At 55.0% G+C, this 24418-nt stretch overlaps 1 protein-coding gene across 5 annotated transcripts in view; it reads right to left on the reverse strand.

Annotated features, from left to right (window-relative positions):
• The window catches only part of LOC133384058 (cGMP-dependent protein kinase 1-like), a 44384-nt gene extending 21614 nt beyond the window's left edge, over positions 1-22770 (reverse strand). For 2 of the 5 annotated variants that reach the window (XM_061625943.1, XM_061625946.1), the window contains exons 1-18: positions 22542-22770; positions 21550-21731; positions 21241-21369; positions 19416-19541; positions 17729-17888; positions 17437-17603; positions 15179-15292; positions 13558-13663; positions 13028-13091; positions 11981-12058; positions 11414-11502; positions 10306-10371; positions 9863-9901; positions 8661-8705; positions 7389-7518; positions 6741-6883; positions 4156-4245; positions 3485-3626 (exon numbers count right to left, since the gene is read on the reverse strand). In XM_061625943.1, coding sequence (XP_061481927.1) covers positions 3485-3626; positions 4156-4245; positions 6741-6883; positions 7389-7518; positions 8661-8705; positions 9863-9901; positions 10306-10371; positions 11414-11502; positions 11981-12058; positions 13028-13091; positions 13558-13663; positions 15179-15292; positions 17437-17603; positions 17729-17888; positions 19416-19541; positions 21241-21369; positions 21550-21577 — 1716 coding nt within the window. In that variant the 5' untranslated portion in view covers positions 21578-21731; positions 22542-22770. The other 3 variants (XM_061625945.1, XM_061625944.1, XM_061625947.1) reach the window with 3 other exon arrangements.
• Between the last annotated feature and the right edge of the window lie 1648 nt (positions 22771-24418).

A 24418-nucleotide genomic window follows, 5' to 3' on the forward strand; every position in this document is an offset into this window, starting at 1 on the left:
ACCATTTCATTAGAGATACATACCGCAGAGGACTACTCAAGACGGAGTATTGTCCAACAGAAGACATGACCGCAGACACTCTCATGAAGGTGTTGGGCAAAGTCAAGACATTGCAAGCTACGAGACAAGATGAACCTCGTGGGCTGAACCAAACACTAGTTGAGAAGGGGTGTTAGAAGTGGGGAAGAGCAACTCCTGTTTTGTTCTTTTGTCTATGTTCCAGAAGGGAGATAGAGTGAGGGAGGGTCCTCCAGATGGCTAGGCTTGCCTACCTTTACCTGTGCTGTGCTCTGACTAACTTCCTTTCTTGTAAACTGATATGCTCAGGGAAGCTTATCTCCCCTCCTCCTTCCACCCTTACCTTCTTCTCTTCTTCCACTGTCTCAGAGAGAGAGGGAGAGAGAGAGAAAGAGACCTTTGTCTTTGCTCTCTCTCCTGAGCCATGAGGGCAATACCCACGTCTGGGCATTGCTCTTCCAACTTAGTTAGAACTAGGTATGCCTTTCCTATCTACTATGTATTCCTATAAATAAAGTACATTTTCTTATTTTACTAAGTTTTAAGTCTCAGTGATCCTAATGCAGAGTAAACACCTGCCACTTAGGTAAACGCACACACTGGCACACAAGCATCTCAGATGGTTGACGATCTCTGCTCATTTATACAAATTGACATAACAGGGCTCACCCTTCCCAGGGAAGGAAGCGGAGGTGAAAGGGCAGCAGGCACAAGGGAGTGTGTCTGCCCTAACCTTTCCCCAATGCACAACACAGGCAGGGCAGTTCCCCAGGTGCTTCCCCCAGTGACTGGATTCCCGGAGCCAGACAGTCAACCCCGGGGCCCCTCCCTCCCTCCCTCGGCAGGGAAGATTCTTGGAATGGTGACAACAGGCAGCCTCAGGTGGTGCTGGCAGGTGCCGGCAGGGCCCTCTTGACAAACCTCCCCAGGAAGAGCTGGCCCTGCAGCCAAGTCAGATCAAGGAGGAGCGTCAGTCACCCTCCGGCTCTTCACAGTGGCCAGCCAGGGGCTGCAATGGGGAGCCCACAAGCGAGCCGTGTCCTTCCCCAGCTGGAGCATGGCCTCTTGCCGTGGGGCGGGGGGGTATCCAAGCAATACCTCACAGTGGCAGTGTGCAGGATTTCCATTGCTCCCCTCCATGGCCCTTTCACTTGGGGTCAACCTCCCTGCAGACACCCCCAGAGCTGACCCACCCTAACTCCTACCTAGGCTGCGACTGCCACCCCCCCACCTCATCGCCCTTCCTAGCATCTTCAGCCTCTGCCACAGCCTGCTGGGACTCCCCCCCATCCCACACAAGGCACTTGTTAAAGGAGGAAGAAGGGGTGGGGAAGCTGTCAGGATGGCACTTGGGGGGCACCCTCCCCTCCCTCTCCTGGGCCACATTTACTGCAAGGGAGCTCTTTTCATTTGCAAAGCAAATCATGTGCTTTGATAAAAGCTGTCAAGTGGATCACACGTGGCAACAGAATGAACCGAAGGAAGTGCATTTGGGTAAAGACGTTCCAATGCTTTTGAAAAGCAGCACATATATTTTTACATGATCCCTCTTTGAAAAACACATTTTTTGGGGGGGGGGAGGAATGGAGAGAAAAACCAAGAGTCCTCCCCTCACTCACAAGGACCAGCAGCAATCCTCACCTTTAATTTGCATCATCAGCACCTCAGCTGGGTTCTACCAAAGGCAAAAAGAGAGGAGCCCCCTTTGCCCCCCCATACATGCTTAATAAAGTCTCCACATGTTGTGAATTGGAAATCCTCATAGGATACGGTCAGCACCACCCTTTGCTGGTGATGTGTGCTGCAGGGGAGGGGGACAGGACTAACCTTTTGGAAAGTGGTCAGGGGGAGCAGGCTGTGGGTCTGTTTCCGTGTTGGGCTCAGACCCAGTCCTGCTCTGCCCTCAGAGGCACCTTCCTGGCAGAGTTTGGCTTCTGACATGACTGGCTCCTGGTGTGTGTGTGGGGAGTGCTTGCTTGCTTTGCTTTTCTGTCCCCAGCACCCTGCCTCTGTGTGGCTGTGGGTTGGGCCCTAGCTTGCTCCCCTCCAATCTTCAGGCTGCAGTCAGGGGGTTAATTGCAGGGTAGACCACCCACCACTTTTCCAGGGCAGGCCCAGAGTCACCCCCACCTATCACTTTTGCCAGGGCAGCAGCTCCCACTTAGGAAAAAAGCCGAGGAGTATGGAAAGCAACATTTCTTTCCCTCCCTGCACTCTGCTCTTCCCTCTCTCTGGATTCAGCTCTGCCCAGACCTGGAACCCAAGGCCTCCTCAGAGGAGGAACAAGGGAAGCTGGACCCTCCAGCTGATCTCCATGCTGTCAGTGATCCTGGGGAGCCACCAGACCTGGGAATAAACGGGCAGTCCTCCCAATGGAGAGCTGTAGAAAGTGGAGTCCTCCAAGGATCGGTATTGGGACCTGCACTTTTTAACTTGTTCATAAATGAGCTAGAGAGTTGGGGGAGAGCAGCACGTGGCCAAGGTTGCCGATGATACTTTGTCTCTGCTCTCTCCCTCCTGAGCCATGAGGGCAACTCCCAAACCTGGGCATTGCGCCTCCAACTTACTTAGAACTAGGTATGCCTTTCCTATCTACTATGTATTTCTATAAATAAAGTAGCTTTTCTTATTTTACTAAGTCTTCAGTGATCTCAATACAGGGTAAACGCCTGCCACTTACGTAAACGCAGAGCTTGGAAAAGTTACTTTTTTGAACTACAACTCCCATCAGCCCCAGCCAGCATGTGCTGGCTGGGGCTGATGGGAGTTGTAGTTCAAAAAAGTAACTTTTCCAAGCTCTGGGTAAACGCACACACGGGCACACACGCAGCTCAGACGGTTGACGATCTCTGCTCATTCATACAAATTGACATAACAGATCCGGCCCACCCCTATATGCCAGCAGAGTGGTCTCTAGGTTCTTCTTCCCACAGGGCTTCAAGTGTGGGACATTTGACTAATGAAAAGCACCTCTGAGCATGTTCAGAATCCATTCACACTTGCCACTGCCGACAGTCCATCTGTCCACACTGGGATTAGGGTTTGGGGTCATTCCTCCAGGTGTCTGTCTGGCCCTGAGAAATCTCCCCAGGCCACACCCCTCACCGGCCCTGTGTCACACACCCACCCACGTGGTTTTGCCTGGCTGGCTGTGTCCCTGAACCCTAATCATGCCACTTGCTTGTCTGGGTGGAAGGTACAGCGCGGTGGGTGGGAGCGTGTGCAGAAACCAGCCTACTGTACAAAGATAAATTGCATAAATTGCTCCACCCACTTCTGCTTCTGGCCCCGCCCACCACTGGCATGTGGCCCTCAGCAGGCTGTCCAGAAGGGAGCATGGTCCTCAGTCTGACAAAGGCTCCCCACCCTGGAATCCAGGCAACCTGCGTTCAAGGTGGGCTGAAAGCTCAGCGCCACCCCTGCCCAGGGATTGGCAGCAACCCACCCGCCCTCCCCTCCCCATTACCAGCTTGACGTAGCCCTGGGCGTCCAGCATCAGGTTCTCAGGCTTCAGGTCACGGTAGACGATCCCCTGGGCGTGCAGGTAGTCCAGGGCCTCGACCACACAAGCGGAGCAGAAGATGGCCACAGGCTCCGAGAAGCAGCGGCTGAAGGAGGAGCAGGAGCAGACCAGGCTCAGCGCAGGGCACCCGCTGGGCAGGCAGAGGTGCCCAGGCCAGTCCCCAGAAGCTTCTGGCAGGGCTGGGAATGTCCCCTGCCTGAAAACCTGCAGAGCTGCTGCCAGTCAGTGTAGGCAATACTGAGCCAGATGGACCAAGAGTCTCATTCAGTATAGGGCAGCCTCCTATGTCTGTATTTAAATCGTGCCTTTGCTCAAAACCAGGAGGACTAGAACCTTGCTTTATGTTTAGGGGACCGGCAGAATGCTTCCTTGGCAAGGAGAAGATCCCAGATCTAATCTCCACAACCTCCAGGCACACTGGGAAAGTTTGAGGGGTGTGGTCTTCTACTTTGGGGCAGAGCTTCCACTGGCCAGGAGGCGGGGCTAGTGCCCAGGACCAACGTTTGTCCCAAAGCTCAACCAGGTGCTCCATGCCAGCCCCCTTCCCCCCAGACAAACCACACACAACCACATTTCCAGCTCTCCCCTCCTCAGAGCTGGCTGTCTCTCCTTACACCTCGCGCAGCTTGGCCCAGAGCTCGCCCCCTTGGCAGAACTCCAGCAGCAGGTAGACGTGGCGGCTGTCCCGGAAGGTGGCAAAGAGCCTGCAGGGGAAGAGATGGAAGGGATGAGTCTGGGAAGGGGGAAGGGGGGCTTTCGTGAACCCCAGCAAAGTGGGGCCCAGCAACCAGCACTCCTTGCTTCTACAAGGCCCCCCAAAAGGGACTTTCCTTCCTTCCTTCTGCTGCTGCCCACAACATGATTGCTCGGGGTTAGGCAGTCTATCACCTGGCGAGTGGAGGTGAAACCAGGCCCTAAAGGGGGCAAGCTAGAAGCGCTGTGATGATGGTGATGATGGGGAGGACGGGAGGAAGAGAAGGCGGAGAAGGAGCCCCCAACCTCCCCCCTCTTCCTCCGCCTTAAGCCCACCAGGTCTCCTGCAGAACTCCTCAAGCTGCCTTTGCAAGGGCATCAGGCAAGCCTTGAGGCAGCCGGATCACACCACAGGGGCCCCACGTGGCTGCCCCTCGTTTCCAGTGTGGCCAGCCAGACCCTCCCCCACTCTCCTCCGCAGGCACCCAGGGCAGCCCCCTCCCTATGAAGCCAGGGCAGCTCCACTTGGCCCCAAATTCTCATTTCCCGGGAAGATCGGAGATGCCCTCCACTCCCCATCTTCATGCACCCCTCCATGCTTGCATCGCCATCCTTCAAAATCTGGATGCGGCACCCTGCAGCACCTCCCCAACTGAAGAGTATAAAAAGAGCCTGCTGGATCAGGCGGACAGGGCCGTCATGTCCCGCATATCCTGTTCTCATGTGGCCAACAAAATGCTCATTATGGGAAGCCCGCAAGCAAGACCTCAGCAGGAGAGCACTGTCCCCTCCTCGGCTCCTTTAAATCCTCTCTTAAAGCCCTCACTGCCACAATTTAACTATGCGCTGCATGAAGGACTTTATTTTCCCTGCCCTGAATCTCCCAACATTCAGCTTCACTGGAACTCTAGCATCATGAGAGAGGGAGAAAAGCCGCCTCCCTGGGCTCCTGCTGGGAGGAAGGGCAAGATATAAAGCAAAGAATAAATAAATAAATAAAAGCTTTTCTCTGTCCACTTTCTCCATGCCATGCGTAATTTTATACACTTCTGTGATGTCACCTTTTACTTGCCTTTTTTCTAAACTAAAAAGCCCTAAATGCGGAAACATTTTCTCATAAGTGAGTCGCTCCATCCCCTAGATAATTTTGGTTGCCCTTTTCTGACCTTTTCCAGCTCTATATCTTTTTTGAGGTGAGGCAACTAGAACTGTACACAGTATTCCCAGTGTAGCCACACCATATTTTTATAACTGCATTATGATATCATAGAATCATAGAATCGTAGAGTCGGAAGTGGCCTATAAGGCCATAAAGTCCAACCCCCTGCTCAGTAGAGAATCCAACTTAAAGCATCCCCAAACTTTGGCTGTCCAGCTGCCACTTGAAGGCTTCCAGTGTTGGAGAGCCCACCACCTCCCTAGGTCTTTGGCTCCATTCTCATACCACTCTAACAGTTAGGAAGTTTTTCCTGATGTTCAGTTAAAATCTGGCAGCTGGACAGCCACCTGTCAGGTATGCTTTAAGTTGGATTCCTGCATGGAGCAGGGGGTTGGACTCAAATGGCCTTATAGGGCTCTTCCATTAATCTATGAGTCTATGAACTCTGGCCACCTCACTGCTCATCCCTAACTCTAGACACTAGATAAGCTCGCTCCTGGCTGCAGTTCACCATACTGCTGCTTATAATAGCATTAGCCTTTGGGGTTGTAGCAGCACGCCAAGAGCTCAAGTCAGTTGTTTGCACCTCTGGCCGCCCTCACCACCAACTTGCATCGGTTTTAAAAGAGGTTTAGACAAATCTATGGTGGAGGATAAGGGTATGAATGGCTACTACTAGTACAACTAGTGAGGATACGAGATAGGGCCTTCTTGGTGGCTGCCCCTAGGCTTTGGAATTCCCTCCCTAATGGCCTCTTCCCTGCAGTCCTTTCGTCGACAGGTAAAAACTTTCTTATTTCAGCAAGCCTTTGATTCCGAAGGCGGCTAAGGATAGGCCCCAAAGGAGGTCGTATTGCTCTTGCTTGTTTATTTTTTAATTATTCTGATTTTATGAGTATAGTTTTTAATTATCAGAAACAGTTTAATGCTATTTTAAATCAGAGTTCATTTTTTAATTATATGTCTATATTTATTTACTTATGTATTATATGCTTTTAACTTTGGTAGGTTTTAATTGTATCTGTTTTTTATCTGGAAGCCGCCGTGAGTTCCAATTTGGAAAAACGGTGGGGTATAAATAAAGTTAATAAATAAATAATAAATAAATACTAGCCACTTTGCCTCTGAATGCCAGTTGTGGGGGATCACCAGTGAGGAGAGCGCTCAGGTCTTGCTTTTCATGCAGGCATCTGGTTGGCCACTGTGAGGACAGGATGGGCCCCTCTGGCCTCATCCAGTTGCAGGGCTCTCCTTCTGTCCACTGCTGTGGCCTCCGGGACACAGTTCACTCCCCACCCCATCCCAACCTGGAAACACAAGACCTCCTCCCCACTCCTCTTGACCCACCTGACGATGAAGGGGCTGCGGCTCTGCCGGAGGACCTTCTTCTCCATCAGGACGTGTTCCTGCTGGCGCTTCTGCACCACGTGGTCCTTCCGCAGCCGCTTGAGGGCAAAGAAGTGGTCCTGGCCCTCGTCCACACAGCGGACCTGTAGGGGGGTGGAAGAGGGAGAGAAGGTGGGCACAAAGAGGCTCATTCCTCCAGCCAGAGAGGTGGAGAAGAGCAAGACCACACCATACATTTAAAACGCATCCAATACACATTTAAAGCATGTGACCTCCCCCAAAGAATCATGGGAAGTATAGTTTTTTAAGGGTGCTAGGCATTTGTTGCTTGGTAAGGGGGAAACCACCGTTCCCATCATTCCCAGCAGTGCAGGGAGATCTCAGCATTGGAAGTTGAAAAGAAAGAGGGAACAAAGGCGGGGGGAAGCATGCCCCTGGTTCTGGGCACTGCTGGGCTAAAGAACCAAGGGAGGCTCTATCAAGAACAGAAAAGGAGGCAGGACCCAGGCAGGGGGCTTGTGAACCCTTTAAGCCAGCCTTTCCCAGCTCAGTTGGCAGCTGAGCGTCTGGAGGGGTCACAGTCAGGTGCCCCAGTTCCACCTCACCCCATGCCATGTGCCCCCTTCCCCCCCCCCCCGCAGTCCTTACCAGCTCCACAGTGCCAAAGCCACCAGTGCCCAGAACCACTGGCTTCCCTCGCTGCTCCCCGTCCTCATAGAAAACAGGCAGAAGATCCTGGAGCTGCAGTGGGGTTGGGGCCCCCTCGAGGAACAACACCCTGAGGAGAGAGAGGAAAGAGCCAGAGAGCACGTCAATGGCCAGCAGGCAGGAGACCTTGCTGCAGTCCTTTCCGCTTGGAGCTAAATCAGGCAGCAAAGCTCTGGGGTCCAACCTCACAGGTGGGAAAGGGCTAAGGGGAACTGCTGCCCCCTTCAGGCCATCTGCTCCTTAGCGCCTTCGCCACCCTGGCTTATTAAAGCTAGCTGGGGTGGGGCGACTGAATGGGTCACAGGTGAGGGACTGGGCTGTGAAAGCCTCTCTTGACCACTGGCTCTGCTTCTCTTAGCTGGCCACCTGTTGCCGTCTGAGCTGGGGTGTAAAAGGCTGCCTTATGCCGAGTCAGAGCCTTGGTCCAGCTAGCTCAGTCGTGTCCAGTGACTGGCAGCAGCGCCTCTCCAGGCTTTCAGGCAGGGAGAGTCTCCCAGCCCTACCTAGAGATGCTGCTGGGGGCTGAACTTGGACCTTTTACATGAAGGCAGGTGCTCGGCCACTGAACTCTGGCCCTTCCCACAGGCTGATTGTGGATGATTTGTGGTGAGCAGCTGAGCCTCCCTCAGGACAGCATCCGGAACCATCTGGGGAAATCTTTGGGGCAATGAGATTCATTCAACTGCCTGTACCCCTTCTCATCAGCTAGGCTTCAAACCTCCCCAAGGCCCTGCTGAGCTGTGGGACCCTAAAGGCACTGCTGGCTCAGCCCTTTCTTATAAATAAGTCACCTGGGGCAACCTCCAGAGCACCCACAAATCCCTGAAGGCAGTCAGGGTAGGCCTGGCACCAGCACTAGTCCAGGGCCCCAGTGGCTTGGAAGGGCCCCTCACCTGCCCAACCTGACTGCGCTGCCATTCACCACCCTTCTCCTGGCCAGGAGGTGTGTGGGGGACACCTTTCACTTCAAAAGAGGCAGCCATGAAGTGTGGGCCACTAGCCAGGCAAGGCTTGGCGCCCACCCAGGCTAAGGTGCCCACACAGAAATTGGCCAGGCGGGATTAAGACAGCCCTGGCGCTCCTGACCTAGGCAGAGGGCATAGAACCTAGCTGTAGCCCCTGCCACCAGACACCCCCCATCTATGGGCAGCCAGGAGGACCACCACAGGGAGCCCCAACCGATGCCCCACTGGCAGGAGATTCAGCACTGACCGTCTCGGCTCAGAGAGAGGGGAAGCCTCCTGTGCCATCACTTCCCTGCAGGGAGGGGAAGAGAGACACTATGAGCAGAACAGCCCTTCTGCCCAGGCTCTACACACACACACACCCAACCACCTCCAGGGCCAATGGAGCCCATTGCCAGAAGAACCCAAACCGTATTTCCTAAATATTGGTGAATCTATTCCCACAGCCTCTTCCCAGGTTGGTTCTCAGGTACCTGCAACATTCCTCAGACTGCCAACATTCACAGAAAGCTTCAGGATTCACCCGCTGCAGGATGCCCCAGCAGCCCAAGGGGAATGGAAGGCTCTTGGGTTGGGGCTTTGGGTGTATCCTTGGTTTATCAAGGAAAAGGAAGTCCCCAGTGCAACCCTGCAGGCAGGCAGGCAGGCAATGCCCCCTTCCCTGCTCCCTGGCCCTCCACAGGACAGAAGGGGAGGGGAGAGGAGACAGGTAGGGGTTCAGAAACACCCCTTCCCCACTTCTCCTTGTGTGCAAGAGCATGCAGGCAAGAAATGATGTTGCACCAGAGAGCTCATCCTGCAAAGTCTTGCCAAGTCCCGGGTTGGGGGGGGTGTCATACAGTGGCTTCTCTCCGCACAGGGCTGGGGCCCCAGATTTCGGTGAGGAGTGTGCCTGGTGTGCGGGGGGGGGGAGAGGACAGGGATGCAGCTGGTGCTGCCCCAATTATCCTGGCATGGAAGCCCTGTTGGAATATGTGGTTCAACTCCAACTTGTGGGTTGAGGCTGCATGGGGTTAAAAGGGTAGCCAGAGAGACCTCCTGATGGCTAGGCTATACCTGTCCTTTGATCTCCTGCTGACTCTCCCTTCCTGCTAGACTGATATGCAGAGGATGTTAACCACATCTCCTCCCTTCTTCGTCTTTCTCTCGAGAGGGAGAGCAGACATCTTCTCTTTGTCTCTCCCTCTCCTCACAGCATGAGGGAAACACTAGGCTTAGTGTTTGCGTCTCCAACTTAGCTAGTTAGCTAGATGTAGAACTCTTTCCTATCAAGTATGTACTTCCAGAATAAAGTAGTTATTTCTTATTTTAAAGCTTAAAGTCTCAGTCTAATTCCAGGGAAGGTGTAATCTTTAGCAAAGATTCAAACACACAGAGCTCACTCAGATGCTCTCTAATTTTGCTACTCTGCAATAACCCTCCCCCCCAAACAGGCAGGCAAATACTTACGGCTCGTGGGTACACATTGGGCTCAGTTCCTGGAAGTCTCTGTGGGGGGAAGTCAGAAGCCCTTAGAGTGTGAGATCCAGCATGGAGCACCCCTTGGGCTCAATCTCATGCCTACCACCATTCAGGCCAATGCTGTGGATGGCTCCCAGTTCCCAGTTCCTTGTTTGCACAGAAGCTTGAAGACCTTAAAGTTTTCTGAGGGCGCTGGGTTTCAGACACTCATGCAAATCCTGGGCATCATGCCATTGCGGCCCATGCTACAGCTGAATTTCGGGTTCAAAACAAAGTGTGTGGGGGAGACATGGTTGGCCTGATTGGGGGACCCTCATGAAATGGGGACCCAATATTTGAATGTCAGAGCAAATGCCCATGAGACAGCTCCCCTGGACCCCTCCCCTGCCACACTGGATGGTGGAGATCCCCCCCCCCCGGTCCTCACTTACTCCTTGGCTACTGCAACGCAGGTGACCTCTTCCAGGGCCCGGCAACTGGCTGTCCGGCGGATGTTTCTGCAGGCGTGGAGAAGCAGGGAGATGAGCGGGCAGGCAGGGGGGAAATGAAGGATTAAGGCTTCGCAGGACCCCCGTCCCCTCCGAGCAACTCAGCCACAGCCCCCAAAGCAGAGAAGTGGCCCAGAGAGTGCCTGTGCATGCTCCAGCAGCCGGCCTAATCCAGCAGCACATGAATCCCATCTCTGAGGGTGCTGACTTGGGCCAGTGTCCATGGCAGAGGCTCCCTGGGATGCATACGTGAAGTCCATGGCAAGGGATGGCGAAAGGAGGGCTCCATGTCGACACAGAGAAATTGGAAGAAGCCACTGTGTATGTCCAGGATTTTTCGTTTTAATTTTATTTTTTTAATTGCAATTTCGTTAAAGAAAAAAGAAAGAAAGCTTGAACCCAGCAAAAGAGGGAAAAAGGAGGAGGGAGAACCCTGAGAGTTTTGAAGAGACCCCTTTTCCCCTCCCAGAGCTGCAAGTCCCAGCGTTCCCTGCGAAGAGGGACTGGATGTTAAACCACTGAGAATTGTAGCTCTTTGAGGGGAATAAGGGGTCTCTCAGCCCCCCTCACAAACTACAGTTCCCAGGATTCTTTGGGAGACACCATGACTGTTTACAGCAGAATCGTACTTCTCTAATGTCTAGTGTGGATGGGGGGTCAGTGGTGGCACTGATGTTCTGTATGGGGGGAGTCCCCATTCAGTCCCAGCCATCTCCAGTTGGGCCTCCCTCTGAGCCTCTGAGAGCCCCTGCCCAGTGACTGCCCTGAAGGCGGGCAGGACTTGGCAGGAGGAGTCCTTTCCACTCCATTTAGGAGTGCCCAGCGGCAGAGCAAAGGGCCCATTTCCAGCCCAGGGGGAGGGGGGCATGGCCTCCGGGGCTGATTCTAGATAAGGCACCACCATCCGCAGCACCCCAGCCCTCCCCTCCCCGCTTGCGGTTTCCTTGCCAGCTTCCTCCCAAGGGCGGGTCCAGCCCAGATGCAATCTTACCCAAAGGGAAGGCCTCAAAGCCCGGCTTGGCTGCACCCACTAAGGGAGCCCCACACTTACCGGATGAGGGAGAGCTCCCCAAAGTGGTCCCCGGCCTTCAGCACTCGGATGTGCTCCTCCTGCCCCTCCACACTCCTGGTCACCTCCACCTGCGGAGGCCAGGAGGAAGTGACAGCTGGGGGGCTGGCAGGGAGGCTGACCTCCCCCCCCCCAAGAGAGGCCCTCAGCCAACTGCCCCCTGGGCGCCTGCACCAGGCCCTCAGGGGTTGCCTCCTGCTGCTGCCGCCCTTGGGAGCCTGGGCAGGAGGGCAGGGGGCTCCTGGGACCTCGGGAGGGGGCAGCTGGTGACCCGAAGCGGCTGCAAGAAGCAGGGAGGCAGGCGCTCTCCAGCCAACAGCTCCCAGCTGACAGAGGAACTCTGTGCCTTGCCAGACCACATGTGCAGAGGACAAGAGCTGGGGCTGCTGAACCCTGGCTGGCAGCCATGTCCTCCGACCTGGAGACCCCTGATCCCACACCTGTAAAGGGCTCTGGGGGTGTGTGTCGTTAAAACTCTGCACATTCTCAGAGACTCTACACTTTCCCTTCACAAATTTGGGGATGGGCAAGGGACTAGCTGGGACTTACCTGCCCACTGAGGATGAAGAAAAAGGTTCTGCCCTCATCTCCTTCCTGGATGATGACTTCACTGTTGGCGAAGGTGCGCTGCAGGAATGCACAGAGAAGCAGATGCTCAAACATGCTCGCACAGGGAAGAGCCTGTGTTCACTCCACAACTGCCTTGTCTCCACACCTGACTCCCCCTCCCCACGCTTGCAAGCTGCACAGGGGGCACTGGTCTCCCACACCGGCTCTGTGCCAGAGGGGAGGGGCGCATGTGCTTATCCCTGTTGGAAGTGGGGCAAGGGCAACTCCTGTTTTGTTCTTTTGTCTATGCTCCAGAAGGGAGATAGAGTTAGGGTCCTCCAGATGGATAGGCTTGATTATCTTTACCTGTGATGCTCTGACTGACTTCCTTCTGTCGCTAGACTGTGACGACTTTAGGGAAGCTTACCTGCCCCTCCTCCTTCTGCCCTTTCCACTTCTTCCTTCTCCGACTGTCCAGGAGAGAGGAGACATCCCTTTGTCTCTGCTCTCTCTCCAAGCATGGGGCTAACTCCGCACCTGGGCCTCCAACTTAGTTAGCTAGAACTAGGTATGCCTTTTCTGTCTACTATGTATTTCTATAAATAAAGTAGCTTTTCTTGTTTTACTAAGTCTCCAGTCTCAGTGATGCTGATGCAGGTTAAAAGCCTGCTTTCTTAGGTAAACGCACGCACACGCTGGCACACTCGCTTTTCAACATCTGCTGTTACTCTGCCGCTGTGGTGATGCTTTAAATGAAATTAAGCACACACAAATACACACAGTGCAACAATCCCCAGGGCTGGGCTGGCCCAAGATATTTTTCTGCCCAAGGCAAAGACCAAGATTTGCTATATTTTACGTACAGAAGCCAGCTGGACCAGCAGCTGAATCTTACTGGACACAGCTCAGTGCCTTTGATGCCAGCAGGCTAGCCCAGGCCATGCACAGCACGCATGGCCCTGCCTGTTCTGCACCCACCACCCTACCCACTGCGCTGCCTGAAGCAACCACATCATTCTGCCTGGCGGCAGGGCTGGCCCCAGTTACCTCCTCTGCAGAGTCCAGCAGCTGTGAAAGGGCAGCATCTGACAGGCCTTGTAGAGGCTTCACCCTGGGGTGGGGGAAGAGGAAAGATCCCAGGCAGAGACATGCCGTTGGCCCAAAGCAGCCTCCAAGCCACACAAAGTAATCTGGAGTGGACGCCCCGATTCCGGATGGAGTTGCCCAACAGTGGTGGGGAAATGCACTTGCCATATGCTGAGAGACGCCCTCTCTACACTTGACAGCCAGTTCACTTTGCCAAGCCCTGACCTCGAGCCCCAAAGGGAACCTGCCCACCCTCAGGGATCAAGCAGCCAGACACCATTCTGGGAATTGCAGAGGGAGGTCATGGGAGGGTGTCTTAATTTCACAACAGGTCCCCAGGCATTCCTCCCCTACCCCTCTGCCCAGAGTTGTGGGCTGAGAAGGGAACATCAGATTCCCACATGAAACAGAAGGTGTGTGAGTTGGGGAGGGAAATGTCCAGACTCCTGAGGAGGGTTCCTTGTCCCCCCCCCCCAGTTTGCCACTCTCACCTTCGCAGGCCTGCGAGCACCTCAGCCCGCTTCCGCTTGGCATTCTCAGTGATGATGGTCCGGTACGTTTGCCGGTCGATGGCCCACAGCTGCACCGGGGTGAGTGCTGGGGAGATGGGGGCTGGGTTTAATCAAGGAGACAGGGACATACCCCACCCCCTCCTAAGCCCCACCTCTGTCCTGCCATGCAACTGCGCCTTCCAGAATTTGATAGCGAGGATGTGGCGTGCAGCACCTTAAACAAATGTCCAGCTGAACAGGCATTTGTGGCACCTCAGCGAGCAGCAGCCCCTGTGAGGAAGAGGCAGCCTGCCTGCCGTGGCGCTGGTGGCATCCCTTGCTCAAGAATGCTGTCTGGAAAGGTTTGTTTCAAACTGTGCATTCCCCTTCCATCTCACAAAGCCCAACTGTCACATTTCAATGTCATAAATGCAAACGAGGGAGTTTCAGAATGGAGCTGCAATTTCCAACATGCAGCGTGGGCAGCTTGGTTACCATCAACTTTCTGAAACACTCATGTACATCTTGGCTGACGCACCACAGCACAAAATCCTGCAGCATTTCAGGATTTCAGGACTCAACAAATGTGGTGCCAAAGTAATTGTTCTGGTAGGAAAGCAAAGAGCCAAAGCTTAGAGGAGTCAAAATGCTCCAGTCAATGCAACCCCGGCAACTGGCCTCACACACAATGGGAAAAAGAAACAAAAGGAAGACGCAAACGCTGCCGCCTCTCTATTCAATAGGTAGAGCGAGTCAGAGAGGATGCAATTGTCCCATCGCCATAGCAACAGAACCAAGGATGCCCCAGCCAGCCCAGCTTGCAAAGGGAGGACCCACCACGGCCCGGCCCGCACGCCAGGCGCACTGGGGAACGAGGCGGCTCAGCTGCCGTGTAGGCCTCAACCTTCCCAGCCTCCTGGGCCCAAGAGACATACATGCATCCCTGCCACATGTGGGCAGTGTTCAGGACCCAGGGCGGAGATACACCTTTTGGGGGAGGCTAAGTGGGTCAAGCCTTACGCAACACCAGATTCTCTGCCAGTTCTCAGAGTAATTATTTTAGATGGGTGGAAGTGTTTCTCTAGCCATTCAATTTTATGAGTAGCTACAATCAAGTTATGACATAAAATTCCATGTTAGCATTTTGTAGCAAAACCCTCCGAGAGACATTAACAACTTGACTAGTACTGTGGGCATAAAAGCTTCTGCCTCAATATATCTGCTAGTTTCATTTGTTCATTTCAAGTGTCACGGGACTGTCCTGTTGTGTTGTGTTTTCGTTATTATTTTCTTAGGCATACACAAACCTTTGAAGGCAAGAAGAGCTGCCCCTTACTCCCCTCTGTTCCTCCCCCCTTCAGCTGGCTCCCCCACCCCATCTGCCTCCACTCAGAGAACCACACCTTGTGCTGGAGGGGGCAGGCATCGCATGTGGAGGGTGTGTGGGTAGGTATGGGCGGGGGGGGGAGTTGGAGGGAGCTCAGGGTGGGGGCAGGCAGAGCACAAGGGATGGCCTGCCCCATTCCATACAGCAGGGGCGGAGCTGGCCCTGGCAGCAGAAGGAACTGGGGAGGGTCCCACGGACACACCCACACGTGCGTGTCTACACACAGTGCCTTACCTGTGACCGTGGCAGTTCGCTGGCAGTTGTATAGTACAGCCAGCTCCCCAAACACATCCCCTGGGAGCAGGAGGCGCAGTTGGCGTCCTTTCTGTGTCACGTTCAGCTCCCCCTCTGCAACAGGAGAATAAGGGCCGGTTCACACATGCGCACCTGCCATTTTGCCACTCAAAACCTCATCACGTGTGGAATTAGCTCCCTGGCACAAGACGGTTGGGAGGGCCAAAAGGAGGGGGAGGAATGATGTTAAAAGTAAAAATAAGATGTCTGCTGGGAAGGGAGCCAGAGAAGGGAGTCCTGAAGAAGGAGGTGGCCCTCTGCGATAGGCTATTAACCCTGGCCTCCCTGGTGCTGGTGAGGCACCTGCCGGCCAGCCTGTTGGCCGAGTCTTGCAGCAAAGGCCTGTTCAGAAGAGCCGTGCGTGCAGGGCTTCACCTAACGCTGTGGGCCTCACACAGGAGTGACCTGAGCTGCAAAGATGGGGCTGGGCCAGCCTGACAGCCTGGAGCCACGCACAGAGCCCGGCAGACCTGGGCGGGGCAGCCCACTGGAGGATGGGCAAAGCTCTGAAGGGGTTCGCCAAAGCACGGGTCAGGTGGGGAGACCCCTGTGCCTGACCTCTGGAGTCTCCTGAGCCAGGCAGCATTAGTGCTGAGGGGAGAGCCCAGCACCATGCCAGCAGGCGCCAAAGCACACTCTCTGGGCTTTCACAAGGCATCTCTTGCCCCACATCCCTGACCCTCAAGCCACGCCCTTGATGCACTCTGACTAGGCAAGGACAGAAAGTGTTCTGCAGGGAGGGGCTCTGGCCCTCCCTCTCTACGCAGGTGGCCTTCCTGTCCTATTTACTATTTATTTATTTATTTCATTTATACCCTGCCTTTCTTTCCGTGATAGAAACCCAAGGCGGCTTACGTATGGTTCCCAGGCGGTCTCCCATCCAGGCACTGACCACACCTGACCCTGCTTAGCTTCAGGAGGGAGCTGGCCATATGAGCCTTCAGACCATAGCCTGGAGCCATAGTCCTATGGGCTCCTGGGTTGTGGCCAGCACTGTTGTGCTCCCCCAGGAGTAAAGGCCAGGCTGGCCAAGGTCAGACCACAGCTTGCCTGTCTCTTGACACAGATGGAGTCAAGAGTCCTGGCACTCAGAAGGGGCAAGCAGAAGCCCATGGGTGCTGGTTTCACAAGCTCTGGGCTTGCCTGGATGGGTGGCAATGAATTCCACATTGGGGGATGAAAAAATGCATCAAGGTCTAGGAAGAGCAGGGACCCCAGAAGTGCTTTGAGCGACCGGCAGGGGGATATTATGTGTGCTCAGGGCAGTCCAGTATTAAATTACAAATTAAATTTAAGAAGGATCTCAAGTGCCCTTGAGAGTCACAAGTATTTCAGAACTGTGGCTGAAATAAAATAATGAACAATAAAGAACTACAAGCCTCTTCACTCTCATCCCTCTTCACTCTGCCTCCCTCCTCATCCATCAGCGCTCAGCTCACCTCTAAGCTCTGCTCTCAGCCGTCCTGTCAAATAACAGTTTGGTTTTGCCCAGTTGTGTTTCCTCGCCCTGGCCCAACCTTAGAGAGGGCTCTGCCCCCCCCCATCGTCTTGCTCCCCTGTGTAAAAGCCACAGCAAAGATATAGGACCCTGGAGACCTGAGTGGTGAACAGCCAAAACCCTCGAATGTGGTGGGAGGGGGTGGCTCCTAAACATGAAGCTGCCTGATGCAGGAAGTGGCTGTGGGACCCCTCCCTCTTATCACCAGGGTGGGAAATGGCTCAGGACCCAGAGCACTGAGCAGCAGCTACAGAAGGGATGGCGTTTTCGGCCTTGGCCACTAAAAGTTCCACTCAGTGGCACTCTCTCCTTTGACATTATGTCCCATGATCCCCCAGCTCATGCAGAAGGGTCAGAGAAGGTCGAGGGATCAGGCCTGCTGCGCTGTGGCTGCCTCAGTTTCCCAGGGGAGGAATCAGGAGATTCCCAACACAAGGAACCTCCAGAAAAGCATCTCCTGCCAGCCAGGAACTGCCCTTCAAAGGGAAAGGCAACTGTGACCGACATGAGGCAGACTGGACAATCTCATTGGACCTGGATGGGAGGGAGGGACAGCACATGTTTCCACACAGAGAGTGCGTGCATGTGCATGCTGGGGGGGTGCCTGGGGGTCTGGAGCCTCTGTGGTTGGTAGCCTGATTCTCTGCCTCCAAGCCAAGGAGCTGCGGTCCTTTGCGACCCTTTGCCCCTTGCCCCTCACCAGCCACAATGTACAAGGTCTGCCCCTCGGCCCCCTCCGCCACAACGGTGTCGCCAGGTTGGTGCTGCTCTGGGGTGAAGCTCTCCACCAGCGGCTGGCTCTGCCCATCGCCCAGGCACCGCAGGAATTCATTGCGTTTCACCGCTTCTAGGATTAAGCTGGCATCCCTGGGCAAGGGAACAAAGAGGCCAGAGTTGGTTACAGCTGCTGCACCCCTGCGTCCCACCCGGGTATCCCAGGATCACAAGCAGGGGTAGAGGTGCCCCACCTGGCCAGTCACTGGCACCGTTACCTGGGGGACTTCGGGACGAGAGGCATCTGCCAGTTGCCATCAGCATTCAGGGGCTCAGGGACTATGGCTTGGCCTCGGCTGCCCCTCCGGGCATCCTCCACTGGGGACTGTTCCAGAGCATTCTCACCTGCGGGGACCCTGCCGTGCTCTGGAGTCTCAGCTGCAGCCAAAGAAGGAGGGAGGGAGACTAGCTTGGCACCACAACACCCACCCCACCCCAGATCCCTCATTTGCTCACCCACAAGGAGATGCCAGTGTCCTTTCCAACCCTCATCATTTTATAACCAGATGTCCCAATAGTGGTCAGAGACCTCCCCCATCCCTGCCCCCCCCCAGGATTGCCTTTAAGAACATCACACCCCAAAAGCAGAATTTCAGAGCTGGCCATGCCAAGCTAGGCCTGGGGGGACAGCCAGGTTCAAATCTCCCCGTGCCGTCATTAAGATCACTAGGTGCTCTTGGGCCATTCACTGTCTCTCAGCCTAACCTACCTCACAGGGCTGATGAAACTGGTGTGGGGGGAAACAACAATAATAATAAACTTTAATTTATAGGCCGCCTATCTGGCCAATGGCTATGTACATCACTCTGAGCCCTTGAAGGGCGGCGCTGGAAGGGCCATGGCAGCTCCGTGGCAGAGCGCCTGCCTTGCACGTGGAAGGGCCCGGGTTCAAACCCCAAGGGCATCTCCTGGTCGGGCTGGGGAAACACCCTGGCCTGAAGCCCTGGGGGGCAGCTGCTGCTGCCAGTCAGTGAAGACAGTACTGACCCAGGTGGACTGATGGGTTTGACTCAGTGTAAGGCAGATTCCTGTGTGCATGACCCCCGTCTGGGATGAGAGCATCTGCCCTCCACAAGATGCCCCAGGAGGGCGAGGCCCTTTCCTTGTCGCTCCCTTAGCAGGAGTTCTGCCCTGGCCGCCTTTTCACAGGGGCTCCTGTGGCTTGGACAGCTGTGTGGCTGAGAGACCTTTGGGTAGTGAGATACCTGTTGAACTCACTGCTACTGAGCAACCCTAGCATGTCTCTCCCCCCCCCCAAGCAACTGCCCCGGGGGGTGGTGGCAGTCAGTTATTGCTTATGCAAAAAAATGAGCAGGTGTGCCGAGAAGCAGCCCCCTCTGAGAGAGAGGGCAGAAAGATCCCTGCCCAAAGCAGGCGAGAGTCTATCAACACCTGGGCAAAGTACCCAGAGGGCATCGAGGCAGCAGCGGTCTTGCCACAAGGCAAGGGGAGGTGGCAGATTTGGGACACCAGTTAGCCTGGCAGGGTGGGTGACAGACAGATCTGACCCACAGGGAACAACCTCCCCCTCTGCTTGCTCAAGCCCCATTGAGATGAATGGGAGTCTGTGTCCCCTCCCTTGGGCAGAAGAGTTTCCTGGGGGATTCTGCCCCATTTTGATGAACGGGAAGGGCCAAGGAGCCACTGGGAATTCTGCCGTGGGCGCCAGAATGTCTCCAGCGAGCCTCGAATCCCAAGAGAATCTCACAGACGTGCAATGGGTGAGATTTCTCTTCAACCTGTTGCTGGTCGAGTGCAACTCAGACAGCGGGTGTGAGGGACCCCTTTTCTGGGCCAGGAGGCAATGGAACAACCCATCTCTCCTCTGACCTCTGCAGGGAAGAGAGGAGGAAGGGTCTTTTCTGCAGCTACAGACAGACAGACAGCCCCAGGACAGCCCCTTACCTGCATCCTCGGGCAGTGCCATGCTCTCCAGAAACTCCTTTTCCTCCTGCAGGCGCAGATCACGCAGCCGAAGGTCCATTTCCTTCCTCAGCAGTTCAGCAGGTGGCAAATCAGTTTTTCTTGGGGCTGTCAGAAAAGAGGAGAGAGTGTTTGCGTGTGCGCGCGAGAACGCGTGTGCGTGTGTGTAAAAGTCCCCAGTAGTTCTGGGAGCCCATCACCACCACCATTGCCACTGCCATCGCATCGACGCCAGCAGGGTGGCACTGTCAATGCCCTGCAGGTTATCCACCCCGGAGATCTTGACGTGGGCCAAGAGAAGAGCGGGGGGGGGGAGGGCACCCCAGCCTGGTGTGGTGCAAGGGAGCACCTGCTCCCTAGGGGTGCAGCTGAATTCTGTGCCCAGTGCACCTCCGGCGACTTTGCACAGCACCCCCTATGCCTCCACCCAGAGCATCCCCCACTGCGCTGGAGTCCCTCCATGCCACCCTCACCAAGGCAGCAGCACCTGCAGCCCAGCTCTGAAGCGCTGCCAAGTGCCTCGTCTCCGGTGGCGCCTCCGCTCCCCTCTGCCCGCCGCTGCTGCCGCTCCAGCTGTGGTGTGAGGGGCTGCCGGGGAGTGAGTCACCCCAGTTTCTGTGGGTGGGGGGAGGGGGCAGGTGGGCGTGCCCACCTCCTCGCTGAGGCTCGGGCAAGGCTGCTGCTAGCTGCCTGCCCTCCAAGCTCCTCCGCCAAGCATGATGCCAACGTGTTACCAGGCAACCAGCCCCTTCAGTCACTTCCAGGATTTTCCCACAGAAGGCATCAGCAATGCATGGGGGGGCTACAAAGCAAAGGGGGGTGTTTGGAGAGTGGGAGGGAGTGGGAGGAAGGAGGGGGCACATCTGTCCTGGCCCCTGGGCACTGCTGGGGGGGAAGAGCCAAGGGGAACAGGTAGGGGAAACGCCATCTTCCTGTTCCAAGGAGCGTTTCTCAAATAAGCCTTGTGGTGGGGAGGGGGGTCGGGGATCAAGCAAAGCCAAACCTGAATTCTGAGCCCTTCTGCCCTTGTCCTAAAACCCACAGGCGCACAGAGAAAGGCCAGGCGGACGTCACCCAGAAAGAGGCACTCAGGTGGGGGCCTCTCCCTATCCCGCTGATGGCTTGGTGCCCCCCCTCCCAGGCAAAGGACATCGACCTGGCTGCTGTGGCAAGGCCAGAGAGGCAGACACTCTCCATGGCCCCAGCCGGCCGACTCTCCGACTCTCCGAGAGATTCAGAGGGGAAATAACACCGCCAGATAGTTGCAGATGCTGCTCTGAGGGGGGGTCATCAACCCCCCAACCCAGAGGAGGAGCCCCGGCTGGGGGTGTGTGCTTTGCATGCAGAAGGTCCCGAGTTCAATCCTCAAGGGCTCCTCCAAGTAGGACTGGGCGAGAAGCCAGCCTGGAACCCTGCAGAGCCGTTGCTGCCAGTCAGTGCAGACAATCCCAAGCTCAATGGACCAAGGATCTGGCTCAGTGCAAGGCAGCTTCCTATTGAGGTAGCCAAAAAGATGAGAGTGCCTCTGAGCATGTCAGAAGCACCTCTTTCTGGGCCTGGGTGGCTTTCCAAGTGGGTTTGAGCAAGTCCCAGCACCTCTCCTAAAAACCTGATCAGGCCCAACTGGATCCCCGAGAAGCTCAGCTCTCCCTCCGGCCTCTCCGGCCAAGCAGGGGGTCCTTCCAGAGGAACCGGCTGCCCCTTTTCTGCCAGTGAGGGCATGCCATGGCCAGGCTGTGTCTGGGTGCCTTGCAATGTGGTGGTGAGGGCGCCGCTTCTGCTGTGCCAGGGCTGCTGCCAAAACTACCTGCCTGCTGGGCTGATGAGTGAGTCGCCTCCTCTGTGGGCCTTGGAACTGAGCAGAGATTTCCACACCGTGGTTGGGGGGACAGGCCTGCCCACTTGCTCAGAATGCTTGTGGACAAACGCAGCAAGCCTGACCCCAAGGAAGGGAAGGGTAAAAGCACGTCAGCATTGAAGGAGATGCCCAGTTCCTCGTTTTGAAAGGCTGCCAGGTGCGCTCTCTGCCCAGAGAGTTCTGCTGGGAAAGCGTCACTGGCCCCTCCTCCCAGGTGTGGTTACAACTCCTCAGTGGGGATTGCAGAAATGCACTCACCCCTTGCTCCAAGCTGCTCCACGTTCATGGATTCCAGAGCAAAGACCTGGTTTTAGTTGTAGAGGGAAGTTCCTGGCAGACTTTCCACCCAAATCACGCCGTGCACATACCCATGGATATGCAGCACTTCTATGCATCAGGGGACGCATGCGAAAAGGCTTCCGAGTGCTTCAGACGCCCAGCTGCAAGGCAACACAGGAGAGACAGCAGTACCTTTGTGGAGAGGCTCGTCTGTGATGGGGAGGGCGAACCTGTGTGGCCCCACCCGCCAAGAGTTTTGGAACCTCAGCCACTTCTGGGGAACAAAATGCACCTGAATCCTAGTGTAACGCCTGGGTCAGACATGCCTATGGAGAAGAGCCCTGAAGCTGCTGGATCAGGGCCGAGGAGGCCCATTTGGTCCAGCATCCTGTTCTCACAGCAGCCGGCCTGGGCCTCTCTCCCTCCTGATCCCTGCATCCGAAGTCAAGGGCACTCTGCACTGGCATGGGTCCTTCACCCCCCATGCCCACCCATCTCACCAGAGGCCCTGCTCCTCATCCCATTCTCCTCTCATCCCACCCACCCACCCCCCTCCGTTCCTGTCTTCAGCAAACCTCCTAAGGTTCCCTTCAGCTCTGGAAGCCTCCAAGTGGCCTCAACCTCCTGGCCAGCCACACCCTGCTGGGAGTTACACATTAATCCGGGAGCTCTCTTCCCCCACCTCTCCAGTAAGGGGCCTGGAGCTGCCCCCACTGACAGCAAGGAAAGGAGAGCCTGGGCGTAACGGGGGCCCTTCAGAGCTCCTCCTGCCAGACCCCTGCCGGAACCAGAAAGGAGCTGCATGGCTGGATGCGGAAATCCAGGCACAGCCGTGGGGGCGCGAGCTGGGAAGGGAGGGATCCCCGCTCCCTCCTGACTCCAGGGATGTGGGAAGGAGATCAAGTACAACTGGAGCGCCTGCCCCAAAGCTACACCCTCACCCCTCACCGACCCACCCAGCGCAAGAGCACCTTTGCCCTGTGCCGTAAAGTCCAAGGCATGACAGTGGGTTCTTTACAGCTTCCAGGACAGGGGAGAGGGAAGAGAGGGGAAAAGGCCTCTGACAGGGGCAGAATCGGATGGGCTGGACAACAGGGCTTGGACCCTGGAGAAAGGTCTGATCCCGCCCAAGGGACGGCCTGCTCTTCCAAAGCCCAAAGCTTCTGCATCTCCACCGCCTGCCATAGAAGTTGTGAAGAGTGCAGTTCCCTCCGCTGCCAACAGACGGAGAGGACAGCAGATGTGCGAATCACAAGACCGTCACGTTCGAACTAGTCACTTGTTGACAGTTACCTCAATAACAAGCCGCCCTGAGCTGCTGGGAGGAAGGAGGGGATATAAATCAAATAATATATAAACAAATAAATAAAACTTGGAAACACATAGCCCAAGTTCAAATCCTGGCTGGGTGCTCTTGGATAAGTATATTCTTGCTGCTGTTCGGACATGAATGGGCAGAAAAATGGCAAATGCAATTCAATATAAACAAGTGTAAAATTATGCATATTGGAGCAAAAAATCTGAATTTCACATATACGCTCATGGGGTCTGAACTGGCGGTGACCGACCAGGAGAGAGACCTCGGGGTTGTAGTGGACAGCACGATGAAAATGTCGACCCAGTGTGCGGCAGCTGTGAAAAAGGCAAATTCCATGCTAGCGATAATTAGGAAAGGTATTGAAAATAAAACAGCCGATATCATAATGCCGTTGTATAAATCTATGGTGCGGCCGCATTTGGAATACTGTGTACAGTTCTGGTCGCCTCATCTCAAAAAGGATATTATAGAGTTGGAAAAGGTTCAGAAGAGGGCAACCAGAATGATCAAGGGGATGGAGCGACTCCCTTACGAGGAAAGGTTGCAGCATTTCGGGCTTTTTAGTTTAGAGAAAAGGCGGGTCAGAGGAGACGTGATAGAAGTGTATAAAATTATGCATGGCATTGAGAAAGTGGATAGAGAAAAGTTCTTCTCCCTCTCTCATAATACTAGAACTTGTGGACATTCAAAGAAGCTGAATGTTGGAAGATTCAGGACAGACAAAAGGAAGTACTTCTTTACTCAGCGCATAGTTAAACTATGAAATTTGCTCCCACAAGATGCAGTAATGGCCACCAGCTTGGACGGCTTTAAAAGAAGATTAGACAAATTCATGGAGGACAGGGCTATCAATGGCTACTAGCCATGATGGCTGTGCTCTGCCACCCTAGTCAGAGGCAGCATGCTTCTGAAAACCAGTTGCCGGAAGCCTCAGGAGGGGAGAGTGTTCTTGCACTCGGGTCCTGCTTGCGGGCTTCCCCCAGGCACCTGGTTGGCCACTGTGAGAACAGGATGCTGGACTAGATGGGCCACTGGCCTGATCCAGCAGGCTCTTCTTATGTTCTTATGTTCTTATGACAAAAGAACAAAAAAATTGAAAAGCACTTTGGACACTCAAAAACACACACTTAAAAATGATTCTTTGCATTGATTTTTTTTAAATGTTGTACACTGGAAATGCACAGAGCTGTGTTTGTGGGGATAATGGCTCTGCCTAGCTCTGCCTCCCTCTTTCTCACACAGCCATTTAGAGGCAGAGAGAGAGGCAGGCAACTCCAGCCTAAGCGCCACAATCCTCCAGCAAGTTCTCTTACACAGCAGGTCCCTTTATCTTTTTTTTATTACAAAGTGAGGCTCCCCTGGGAGTCCCTCCTCAGTATTAGGTATGTGTTGTGGGGGCCTGGGAAAGGGCCTTTTCAGTAATGGCACCTCGAATGTGGAACTCTTTCCCTAATGAGGTGCGTCTGACTTCATCCTTTTGCAGTTTTAGGCAGCTGCTTCAGCAGGCATTTGGAGGAGGAGAGGCCTGAT

This window comes from Rhineura floridana, chromosome 4, assembly GCF_030035675.1.
Source record: "Rhineura floridana isolate rRhiFlo1 chromosome 4, rRhiFlo1.hap2, whole genome shotgun sequence".
NCBI classification, from domain to species: Eukaryota; Metazoa; Chordata; class Lepidosauria; order Squamata; family Rhineuridae; genus Rhineura; species Rhineura floridana.